At 41.5% G+C, this 13,101-nt stretch overlaps 1 protein-coding gene across 7 annotated transcripts in view; it reads right to left on the bottom strand.

The window, feature by feature from the left end:
- The window catches only part of ABCB1 (ATP binding cassette subfamily B member 1), a 116,043-nt gene that overhangs the window by 61,259 nt on the left and 41,683 nt on the right, over positions 1-13,101 (bottom strand). For all 7 annotated transcript variants that reach the window (XM_061585614.1, XM_061585616.1, XM_061585613.1 and 4 more), the window contains 6 exons: positions 12,208-12,349; positions 8,887-8,980; positions 2,947-3,138; positions 2,472-2,643; positions 1,246-1,370; positions 3-174 (listed from right to left, as the gene is read on the bottom strand). In XM_061585614.1, coding sequence (XP_061441598.1) covers positions 3-174; positions 1,246-1,370; positions 2,472-2,643; positions 2,947-3,138; positions 8,887-8,980; positions 12,208-12,349 — 897 coding nt within the window. The remainder of the gene's footprint in view (positions 1-2; positions 175-1,245; positions 1,371-2,471; positions 2,644-2,946; positions 3,139-8,886; positions 8,981-12,207; positions 12,350-13,101) is intronic.

Genomic DNA, 13,101 nt, shown 5'->3' with positions numbered 1-13,101 from the left:
ACTGTCAGGACTTTTCCAATAGTATAGCCTTCATACAGTATCAAAGTAGTTCCATACCAGAATGCCAATGCATATGATGCATATATTAATAAGAAAGCAATTCCCATGGAAATGTTCGCCGTAATAGCCTTTTTAATTCCAATGTTTTTAGCATCTTCTAAATTTTTATAATACCTGAAGGAAGAATAGCAAACTGATGAAATTAGATAGTCTGCACTAGACAGAAAAAAATATATTTTCTCTCAATTTTTATTATTGGAAGAATTTCTTTTAACAAAAAGCACCAGTCCATTCAGATGTGGATTTCTTTTTTCACTCCTCCTGTAGAAATAAATGCAATTCATTCAACCCAAAGAAAAAGGAACTAGCAAGTTAGTTCCTAAACAAAAGCCCAATATAGTCGCCTACTAATGCCACCATTCCATCTTTTTATATCTTCTCCCACAGCCCTAATTCCATAACTGCTCCTACAATATTTCAAGTGGTCAAAATGATTGCTTCTGCTTGATGACAGGGTCAAGAAGACATGAGATTTTAGGTCCCAGAAACTGTAAAAGAATTGTCACATGGTTCACTATAAAATTTGTTAGCCTATTACTTGTAGACAGGAAAAGCTGCATAGGGCATGTTAAAATCAGGGATGAGGCATCTCAGGCCCAGGGGCCAAATGTGACCCTCCAGGCCTCTCTATTTGGCCCTCAAGACTCTTCCCAAGATACACTGCTCCATAGGCCACATCCCTCTTTGCCCCTACTCTGCATTCCCCTTGAGTGTTTTTGCATGGCTGGAATGTGTTCTTGAACTGTGATCATGCCTCTTGCTTACTTGGATGGATGAAGTCTAGAGAGGTGTACCTGTGGGGTGTGCATAAACCTCTGACTTTGTGTGGCTGGAATGCATCCTACTGTACAGAGACAAGACTCACATCCATTGCTCCATCGACTTTTGTCTCTGGCCCCACCCAGCACTGGTATGTGGCCCTCAGAAGATTGTTCATGAAGGAATGTGGCCCTCAGGCTGAAAAAGGTTCTCCAATCCTGGTTTAAATGAAGAACAAGTCGGGCAAGGGGGAGAGAATGTCCCTGGCCTACTCCTTACTAACCTTTGTTGGCATTTAGCCAGATGGATGGGCTCAAATTTTACTGTTCAGTTTGGAAAATGTCAAACACAGAATAAACAAGACGTATACGACACATGTAGAGTGGCCACTCAAAATGAACTGACAGCAACAAAACATTTCCTGACCTCTCAATTTCTTTCTTCTGTCCTCCAAAAGCCATCACTGTCCTAATTGATGATAGAACCTCCTCAGCAACTGATCCAGCTTTTGCATATGCAGCAAGCTCCTTGTTGGTGAATGCAGAAAGGACCTGTAGGACAAAGACAGTATTTCTTTTAGTGCCATGATTCAAGATAATTGGATATGAGGTCTGGCACCTGCTTCATTCTCTTTACTTATACTTCCCTTTAAAAATAAGCACGCACACACACACCCCAAAACAATCATGGTATAGTACACTCGTAGAGAATCTGTGTCCAGATATTGTTGCTGGATTACAGTTCCCACGATCCCTAACTGTCAGAGAACCTGCGTCTCTCTAGATTTTGGGACTCCCAACTCCCACCATCCCTGGCCAGCATGGCCAAAGGTCAGGGATGGTGGGAGTTGGGAGTCCCAAAATCTGGAGGGACACAGGTTCTCTGGCAGTGGCATAGTACCCCTTGCTACAAAAACAAAGCATCTTGCTATATTGTCAGGACACACAGCAGGAAATTTCAGAAAAATCTTATGCTGACTGGTTTGTATATTCCAACTGAGATGAATGAAGCAGGGGCCCAGCCATGAATAGACCATGTGGGCCACAGCCAGTCCAGTCCCCACTCCCAGAAAAGTTTTGCCCTCATAATGACCAGCTGTCTATGGGATGGTCATGTACACATATTACAGAAAAAGATCTAGGTCAGAGGTAGAGAGCCTCAGGCCAGGGCTTGCTCTCTTGCTCTCAGAACTCTCCTCAGACCACACCCTCTCCCCCAAGCCACACCCCACCCTAGCCCTGCTTTGCATCCCAAATGTTTTTGCCCTTGAACTCTGATAATACTTCTTGCTTGGCTGGATGGAGGATAAAAAGAGATACATGTAGACGCTAGCCCACTGTACACAGGTTAGCATTTCCATCCTTTGCTCTGCCCACTTTTGCCTCTGGCCCCACCCACCACTGACATGTGGCCCCCAGGAAGGTTGCCCAGAAAGGAATGTGGCCCCTGGGCTAACCTGATGCTACCTCAAAGCACACAAGCAGGCCAGGAAGGCAATGCCCTCCCCCAGTTTCATGCCATATTTTGGATATCCTTGCAAAACACAGAAATAATCAAAAACTGACTTTTAGAGACAACCACAGTGATATTTTCACAAGTGAAAAATATTTATTGTTTAAGATACTTGTATATTTTAGCAAAAGTATACCCACCTTTGCCCAAATTGCAGCTGAGAGCCCCAGAACAGGACTGACTGCAAGTATTACAAGGGTCAATTTCCATCCTTTAGTGAACCCGATTATAAATCCTGTTAGAAATGTAGCTATTCCCTGAATGAGCATTGCAATTTTGTCACCAATTCCTTCATTGATTTTTGAGACATCACTAAAAAAGATTAAGGTAAACTGGTTAGGATAAAATTTGCACAATGCATGAGTCCAGGTTTTTTTCCCCAGTGGGGACCAAATCTCTATCTCCTTCTTAAACTTTTCTCTCTTTCTCAATTTTATTCTCTCTCTAATTTTGAAGATGAGTCAAGCAATATTAGGAACCTACTTTAAATACCCAGTGCCTAAAATCATACCAATAAACAAAAATCTTTATGCAAATTAATCAAGCTAATAATGATAATTAACATTAGATTCTCTGTTCAAAAATACATTAACCATGTATGAAATATATACTCACTCTATGAGACGGGTATTCAGTTCCCCAACATCATTTACATCAAACCATCCAATTTCTTGCCGTATAATGGCATGGAAAAAATGTTGCCTGATTTTCTTGATCTGGCGGCCAGCTGCCAGTGTCCAACATGCAATATGTATGTAGGAAGCAACAAAAACACCAGCTCCCATTGCTGAATAATAGATTGAATATCTGAAAGTACAACATTGCAGAGGCAAGTTCAAGAACAGCATCTGTGTTAGTCTTTGGCTTTACAAAGACAAATTGGTTTTGGGAATAATTTTCTTCTTTTGGGCTCATAAAGGAGAAAATGTACCCAACATGTATAGCGAAAATTGTTATCTCACAATAAAAGCATAAGAAAGGCCCTCCTAGATGCTTAATAGTGGACTGTACTGACAGTTAAGGCTGCAATCCAGTACGTGTCTACTTGGAAGTAAGCTCCATTGGGTTCAGTGGTACTTACTCCCAGGCAAGCATGTATTGGATTGCAGCCTAAGACATTACCATCTAAAAACAGCTGCTTATGTAAAAGTATTCTTATTGACTAGAGAAGCACAACAATCATGTCTTCAAGACAGAACTGCTATCGTTTCTTCCAAGGATAGTTAAGAAAAGAAACAGGCAGGATTGAAAGAGACGAGAAGAAGTTGAACTGGATTATTCTACCAGTCTCCCCTTTATATATAGTTCAATATAGAACCCTTTCCTACATCTCGGGTCTTGCTATTGCTTATATTTTGTCCGTTAGGGACCCTTCTTTTTTGTTCTGTTATCAACCAAGGTGAGATAATAATAGCACCGTCAGTTCACAGCTAAAAGTTTCACTCTGCTATGATGATGGGAACTGTAAAAGTTCCTTTAAAACAATTCCTTTGACATCACCTTAAAAGGGGAGAATATGGAAGGGCGGGAATACACAGGAACATTGTTTCAGAATAATGTTGTCTAGGAGGAATAATTAATACAAATTGCATAAATAATGGGGTATGCTGTTATTAAGGTGCAAGACAGCAAGCCTACTCTGTACTGAGATGTACTCATTGAAAGATGACGTTTCGACTATTCGCGTACAGTTCAATAACTAGCATGCATGCTTAACCCACACAATCACAATCTTATACCTTTTTTTTTTACTCTACTTTTGGTGCTTGCAAACTGCTTGGTTTTTTTCCCCATCACAGGAAACAAAACTGATTGTGCTTGCAATAATAAATTGATTTCAGAGGCAGACATGTTCCGGCATGCCTTTCATTCAGGATTGCCGTTTCATCTATAGATATGGGTTGGGTCTTCAAGAGGCCAAAGTTTAAACCATGTAAACAAAACAAGTGATGCTAAATCAACTTGATGTATTTGTATTTCTGTGAATAATGAGGTCGCAAGAAAACTGGAAGGGAGAAGGAAAAAGGCAAAGAATTCAGAAGAGTACATGAAAGGAACATGACTGGAAAGAGGGAGAAGAATGATTTTGGGCTGTGTACACACTGTATATATAAAGCACATTATTTCCCCCAAATAATCCTGGGGACTGTAGTTTGTTAATTGTGCTGGAAACAGAGCTTGGAAAAGTTACTTTTTTGAAGTACAATTCCCATCAGCCCAATCCAGTGGCCATGCTGGCTGGGGCTGATGGGAGTTGTAGTTCAAAAAAGTAACTTTTCCCAGCTCTGGCTGGAAATTGTATCTCTGTGAGGGGTAAACTACAGTTCCCAGGATTCTTTGGGGGAAATAATGCACATTAAATGCATACGCCACCCAAAAGTCTGCAAAACAGTCATTTTTGATTAAAATCCCTTAACATGCTTTACCTCTCAACTGTTTTGGCTGATTTACATGTTGCTCTAGGTGTTTGTAAAACACCCCAAAGCCAGCACTCCACATGGGAGTCATAATAATATATATAAATGATTACTTTCACTATGTTCTGATCATGCTAGAGTTTTCCTGGCTGGTTGTGGCATGGTAATTGTACATAGGTTTTCTGAACACAAGAACTTTTAAAACTCTGGGTAACTAAAGTGTCCCCACATACACATGGTCTTCTGGGTGGCAGCATAGTCATAAAGGTCCATCAGAGCCAACCCTACCATTCGGTACAGTGAGCTTGTTGCCTCAGGCAGCAGATGATGGGGACAGAGGTGGGACAGGCAGCAAGGTGGTGGAGGAAGCAGAATTGCATGTACCATACAGCCTGCCCAATAAGCTAGCCTGTTGCCTTGGGGTGCAGTGGAGGTTGCTGCCCTGTTGCCAGTGTCTCAGTCTGGCCAGCTGCTTTACATGAAAAGAGGATGGCACCACCTTGTCCTTTGCCACAGACAGCAAAACATCTGGGGATGGGTCTGCTCTCTTCAACCAACTTTTTTTTTTAATCTGTCAAACATCATTCAGTCAACAAGCTAACTTTCAAGCTGCATACACACTAACCTGTTTGTAGCACAAAATGTATTTTTTCTCAGTCAGGAATCATTCTTGCCCATCCTCAACATGCTGCTTTCAATCTAGATTAATCCTACAGCCTGCCATCCACAAGGGTGCATATGGTTACTTGATACATGTTTGAAAACCCTCCCCTTAATCAGGTTATCACCGCTTTTCCCTCCTTGCACATGCCCCAGGTGAAAGAAGAAAGAAGTGGTGATTGTGATCTGCTGGCACCAGGGGCCACAGGACTGAGCCGCAGAGAGCTTCGGCTATGGGGCGGTATTGATTTATTTATTTATTTATTTGCGGTCAAAGACCCATAGTACAAGATAAAATACAAGGTAAAATACATGGGGAAATAATAAAATGCATGGTTAAAATGTCTTGAAGTATGTACATAAGTCAAAGTAGAATAATTAGCAAGCTAGACAAACTACAGCTTTGAAATAGGCCTTCGGAAAGCAAAGTTTGATCACTTAGTTTGGGCTGCATAAATATATTTAGCCACCAATAGCGAAGTCCCTATTTAAACCATTCAGAGGTTGATTCAGCAATCTTACAAAGGGGCTGTTGGAAGGCCATTTGGTGAAGGAGTAAAAGAGTTTAGCTTCTCAGCTTTTGAGCGGCCAACACAAAATTAGCGACTGTAAGGGTCACTGGGTTAAATTTTTTGTAGAAATTGCATTAACGCTAGGGCTGGCGTCTTACTATTCCAGCCAGCGATATTCCATGATAGTATGGAAAAAGGTGGGTCCTTCACCGTGAAACGTGTTGAATTTGGATCTGGCCCAGGGCTAGAGAACGATGGTGGGCTATTAATTTTGGTAGTTACATTTAGCGGAGGTCAAGGGCATGGAGTGATAATGTGTATTTCTGGATATAGTATACTGGCATTTGAGGTTACCCCAGGAGCTTGGGTTGGTCTAGAAAGAGAATTTGGTTTTATCTCCCGGTTTCTGGTCGGAGAGCCTAGTTCCTCAGGTTGCAGGTAACGCATCTCAAGCCAGGCGGAGCTAGTGGTTGGATTGGCTACTCCTGGAATCGGATCATAGAATTGGGGTCTGGGTAGCTCCCTTCCTTTAACAGAAGTTGAAGGCCTGTTGTTATTACTTGATGGTGGGGTATGCGAAGAAAATTGTTTAGTCGTAATTCTAGGGGGAGATTTGTTAATGTTATTTAAAGCTGGAATGAGACATTGGAGGGAATCAACTCTATTTGACTCAGGGCATTGCTTTATTAAGCTTTGAATGAGCTGGGTCAATCTCTTAATAATCGCTTCCTGTTCTATTTTAGGTAAATGATCGTAAGATTTCATGAGGAGAAACTCCCCATGATCTAGGCCTTCATGCCAGTGGGGCCTAAGGCAGCATTAGACAGGTGAGTTAGTAGAGGTAAGATGTTCCTGATTGTTCTGTCTATTGGAAGAGGGATGGGGCCGAGATCTTTCTTCCCTTAGTTGTAGGACAGAGTGGCTACAAAGTGGAGTCGGTGTAGCCTTATTGACAAAATAGCGTTGAATCCGGATACCATGATTGATAAAGTCTTCCCTACATCTGTAAATTCGATCAGCAGTATGTATCGAGTGGAAAGTAAATATGGTTCGTCTTTCAGGCAAATGCGAATACAGATGAAAGATATGTTTGGTACAATTCTTGCTTGAAATGTCCGGGAGAAGAGATCTAAGGCAGGATTCAAATTGTTGTTTTGTCGATAAAGGAGATCTCTGCTCCGGTCTCGTAGATAAAAGGGTTATTGCTAGTTTGTCTCTCACCAATTGTAAGTTCCAATATGGGGCACTATAATATCTGTCCAGGGGATAATCGGCGTCGGAGGGTTTATTGATATCTGATATCCTGGATCCATTACCTGTCATTTCTGAGCTGAGCTCTATTAAGAAATTGTTTTTCTTCAGAAGGGGACTTGACCTGTTAAGACGTTGGGGGCTGGTTCTTGAAGACATTTTTATTTTGGAATCATGTATAGGGGTTTGCTGGGTTTTATTAGAAGCGTGCAGAAGTTTGAGTAGAGGTTTGAAATTCATTTTCTTTGTGAGAACAGACTTGAAATTCTTTATGTTCTTCGGTTTCTTCATTTTATTTACTCTCCGGGTAGCCGGTCGCGAGGTCTTAGCATTTTTAACTTTCAGTTTCCTCTTCCGTATCGAGGATTCTTGAGTAACTTGAGTAATGTAATAGGTTCATGGGGTTTTGGTGCTTCCGTCAAGAGAAGTCTCAACGACTTAGTCAGGGTGGTTAATAGGCTATTTGTTTCAGTTATATAAGCTTTTATTAAACTCAATTCTTCAGTTACCGCAATTCCCCAACCTATCGAAGGTAAATTCAATCCTGCCATACTCTGCTGTATTGAAGGTTTGATTGTGGTCTGATTCTCTAAAAGAGCAGTCTTTAAATCTTGTGAATCGTTTATATCATCTATTATTACTATTTCTGTCGGAATCTGCTCGTCCCTCAGGGTTGGATTGCTGGTAAAACCTGCATCCTGGAGTTCTTCAGCAAGGCTTTTAGTATGAATATCCTCCTTAGGCGGATTTATCATTAGTTGATGATCTAGTGACCAGTCGTGAGCGTCTGGCTGATGAAGGTAATCATTTGAATTATTTATTGAAGTATTCGAAGGATGATGAGTAATTGAGTTCGGTGAAAAGAACTGAGTTATCTTGGCTTGTGATGGTCCGGGAGGGGATTTCACTTCCTTCAGGGAAATGCCTAGCTCCTGGCATTTTTTCCTTGTAAAAATCATTATGTGGCCTTAAGATGGACGCCTGTAGCAGCAATCAATTCTCTTGATAGTTAAGTTAAGCACCGATGCGTTTAAATAGTCTTGAACGCTCTGTTGTAAAGAGCTCTACAGTTTACTCCCTCGAATTGTTCATTTGTTCTAAGACTCTGGGACGAAGATAACTCATTTTAATGTCGAGTTTCTTCTGCTCATTTGGCATGCATTCTGTTTGAGAGGACAGCTTGTTATCTTAAATTGTATTTGGCCTTGAGCTTTGTAGTGATATTTACAATGCTGGGAAACACACCGAGTCTTTGGTCTTCATACCATCATTATTATCATAACGCAAGTGGATTTAGGAGACTTGCAATTATAAACTAAAGGAGCTGAGATAAAGAGCTGGGGGAGAAAGCGTCTTACCGGAACCGGAACCCGCCGTCCCACCCTATGGGGCGGTATACAAATACAATAAATAAATAAATGAGGCCAGGATGCAGCTTAAGTCCCCCTCCCCTTGGTTCCATCCTGACACCCCCTGGAACACCCCCTTTTTAGGCATTGTGCCAGCCAAGCCTCAGCTGCCCCTCAGTGGCTTCACCCAGGTGGGGGATTTCTGCTTGTGCAGCCCAATTGCACTGACAACCACCCTCCTCCCCTGGACATATGCCGCATCTTGATTCCCCTTGACTTGGTATAAACACCAGGAGGATTACTTTTTTTAACATCTCAAATATTGCATGATACAAAAATATATATGTAATTAGCAAGATGCCTTACCTTGTCATTTGTTCTTGTAGCTTTTCATTTATGTGCTGAACAATACTATCAAAATAAATATTAGCTGAAGAAATATTAACTAAAGAAATATTAGCTAAATGGGAGGAAAGAGGAAAAAAATACATGAGAATGAAATAAAGGCAACACTAAGAATCTATTTTAACAAATTCATTTTGTATTCCGTTGGTGCAGTCTGCACCCACCACCCAGTATGCCCCACCAACGGCAGGCTGTAATCAGAACCACACTGCCAGGTACTACTGGTAGCACCTTCAAAACAGGTCCAGTACTGATATCCCTTGCTCATATGTGGAAGAATGTTTCTTGCTGTTCTCCTTTCTGGCTATTCCCCCTTCTTGTTCTAGACATTTATTTACTTTTTCCAGCTGCATGTGACTGCAAGCACATACACAATCCATTACCAAAATCTTTTGGAGGGAAAAAAATAAGCTGAATTTGATACTTCCACTCCTTCTCCACTATCATCTTGCTAACTTCTTCAGTTAATTTATCAGGGACATTATTTCAAACATAGGACAACTCCACCTATTTCCCAATCCTGTAAGGGTTCCCAACCTTTCTGGGCCTGGGGCACATGTGGAAATATAAGCAATTTCCATGGGCACCACAAAATACCCACTTCACCATAGAAAAATGATTGATGCTCACAACCCATCCCAGACAACCTGCAAATCACTCACTCAAACTGCAAAACAAATAATACACTGATGTAAAAGTAGGCAGCACCCTCCCCAAATAAACACCCCCCCAATTGAGAGCAGGGGCGGGGCTTTGCAGGCACCAAGGGGAAGTTCTCAGCCCAGCCCGTGGGTCCCATATTAGGGTCGTCAGCCATAGTGAAACCCCACAGTTCCTATGTTGCCCTCATTTTCTCAAAACCAAGACAGTATGGTTTTGAAGAAGAGAAAGAATGGTAAGTTTAACTAGACAGTTGAGCAGCTATAAAGACACATAGCTTCAGGACATGGTGTGAGGATTCACAAAGCAACCACCTTGCCAAAGCTAAGCAAGTCTGGGTCTCATCAGTGCCTGGATGAGAGAGCTCTAGGAACCCTGTGTATGCCACCTTGAGTTCCATGATCAAATAAAGACTAGATATAACATGTAATAAAATAAATAAATATGCATTCTTTATCACAGGAAATGCTTCATAGTCATATAGAAGCTAAACCAAGGGCAGCTTGCATAAATAAGTAACACTGTGCTTTTTCTAGTTGGTTAAATGGCTCCTTTTAAAAGCCCGTTGAGCCTTAGAGTTGATCTACAGCCTAATTATTGTGGCCCTCTAGTTCAGCTTTCACATTTAAACTAATATGAGTAGTAGCAAAAACAATGTAGGCGCTGTAATCAGGATTGCAAAGCAAGAACCTTGGATAGGTCATTTTTCAATGTAATTGACAGAGTTAAATCATATCTTTTTTCAGTTAAAATTTCTAAAGGACTAAAGACAAGAAAGAGAAAGCAGAGGAAGTAACAAAGACCAAAATATGTCAAAAGAATAAATACACCTCTAGGTGCCACAGATGTAAGTTTTACCAAGTTCCATGGGACTTACTTCCTAGCAAGTGCTTAGTGTTGCATCCTTAAAATGCACTAAAATTTCATTCATTTTCAATGGAATTAAAGACGTACACTGTGCTTGTTTAAAGCAAGTACTAATCAATTGCCATAGGCAATTGATTACTACTTGCCTTAATGGCTTATTACTGTTAACTATCATTATGATACGATCTCGGATTTTTAAGATAGTCCATATGAGCTTTTCCATTCTCCCATTGATCTGTCCAGTCAGCCAACCAGCCCTGGGCAGAGTGACAGGATACGTGGGAAATTAGGCCATGATATCAGAAGAGCCCATGCTTATGTGAAAGTCAAGCAGTGAAATCATGACATGGAGGCAGCAAAAGCAAGATAAGGGTGAGTCTGTAAACAAGCATAGCTGTGAAGATGTTCTAGAAGGGAGAAAGCAGGATGGGGAACTAGGCTAGGCAGCAATAACGGTAGCAGGGTTAGACCTAGCACCTGCCCGGCTGTGCTAGCTGGGGCTGAAGGGAGCTGTAGTGCAAAATACATGGATGGCACAAGCTTGGTGAAGGCTAACCTAGACAGAACACTGAATGACCTGAAGCAGGAATCCCCCAATTCTTTGTCTCAGATGCAGCTGAGAAGTCAGAGTCAATCCTCAACCAAGGAGCTCAGCTGCACTCAGCTGCTTATTTAATTATTTATTGTATCCCAGTTTTCTATAAACATTTTATATCTAAAATTGCTCAGATCACACAAGAACAGCAATAAATCAAACTGTTTAAAACAAATAAAACATCTAGATAATTGTCTTTTTAAAAAATCTACAATACGAAAAGTATAAAAATGATCAGAGTTTTATAGCAGCCAGATGGTTAAAAAACCACTTTTACACAGCTGAAAGCTATTCAACATTGAATGCCTGCTTAAATTTGGATTTCTGCACCCATCTGCACATAGGAAGAGAAAAAGCAGATTAATAAGCAAGAAGGCAGTTCTTGAGGTAAGCTCGCCCTAGGCTGTGCATAGCTCAATGATGGAGCACCTGTTTTGTATTCAAAAGGTCCCATGTTCAACTCCTGGGACCTCTAACTCTGGTGAAAAAACAATCATCTGAAACCTTGGAGAGCAACTGCCTATCAGTGTAGACCAGCCTTTCCCAACCAGTGTGCCTCCAGATGTTGTTGGACCACAATTCCCATCTTTCCTGACCATTGGCAATGCTGGCTGAGGCTGATGGGAGTTGTGGTCCAACAACATCTGGTGGCCCACTAGTTGGGAAAGGTTGGTGTAGACAAAATGACCTAGATGGACCGCCGTATACCTTGAATTGGCATAATGTTCCCATTACTGGAGCAATTAAGCAAAGTGGATTCACTGTAGCGATACCCATAGTTGGATTCTGGAAAAATTTACCTTCATTTTATTTATCATCCTTACTATCTGCAGTATATTTCTATTCCATTCACCTGTCTTTTTCCCCAATCTTTCTCACTCATAATATTCCTGTTATACTACGGGGTGCCTATCAGAGTTGCCAAAGTATCCTTTATCAACATAAGACTTCCAACATGGAGCCACAATATTCCTATTTTGTATGTTGCTATACTAGGCAGTGCCAGAATGCAACTGCCTATTGACCTGTAGCTTTTGGAGGGGTCAGTTACACAGAAGACCTCAATTATTTCCTTCTTTGCCCTGTAATTCAGAAAATCTCTTGTTCCACAAGATAGCACTTACCCAGAGGAGGCATTCCTAAAGAAACAAAGCACTTACCTGGAGGCTTTCCTGATGCAACAAAGCTATCGGTCATATCGCCAAAAATAATCATCATGGCTGGCAGGGCAGCTCCATGAAGAGCTGCCAGGAGAGCACCTAGTACCATTAGTAACTTATCCAGGCAGTCAGCGTAACGAAACTGAAAACAGGAAAATCCATTATGTGTCTTCATTAAAGTGCATTTAATGTTCATAAAACTGACATGTACTTGTGTCAGTATTTCAGAGATATCAACACAAAAGCACAAGAGAAATATATTTTCCCCCCATTCTGTCTCACTAGTGTTAAATTAGATCCAGAGTTATGGCATTATACTGTGCATATCCCCACTATTTTGTCAGGAAGAGGTCACCCAAGAGCACCCACTTAAGGGAACCTTCAGTTCTCCAGATGTTATTGAACTACAACTCCCATCAACCACAGCAAGCATGGCCGATGGCCAGGGATGACGGGAGCTCTAGTTCAGCAATATCTGGAGGGCCAAAGATTCCCCACACCTGCACTAACACAAACAGTGATTTGGCGCAACTAACTACTGAAAAAGTAGCACTAGTTTAAAAGATTATCAAATCACTCCATAGTAGCTGCAAGATGAGTTTTCCAATCAATAGTGAATAAATACTTCAGCAACAGGATGAACTTAACCAAAAATGGCAGTCTGTTTTGTGAAGTGAATATGCTGTTAAGATGCCATTGAGGTGGGTACCATGGAGGCTGTTTGCCAGACGAGTGCGAGCCCCAGGATTTGGGGGTCTTCTCCTCTTTGCATCTATCTAATTCCTCTGCCTCTGCCTCTGCCTCTGCCTCTGCCCTCAGTCCTCAGTCCTCACCACTGCCAAGAGACGAAGGGCAGGCAAGTAAGCAGGCATTGCTTGCTTGTGCTCTTCCTCT

The sequence above is a fragment of the Rhineura floridana genome, chromosome 10 (assembly GCF_030035675.1).
Source record: "Rhineura floridana isolate rRhiFlo1 chromosome 10, rRhiFlo1.hap2, whole genome shotgun sequence".
Classification (NCBI taxonomy): Eukaryota; Metazoa; Chordata; class Lepidosauria; order Squamata; family Rhineuridae; genus Rhineura; species Rhineura floridana.
Note: the sequence above shows the minus strand (reverse complement) of the source record. Positions and strands in the feature narration are given on the sequence as shown.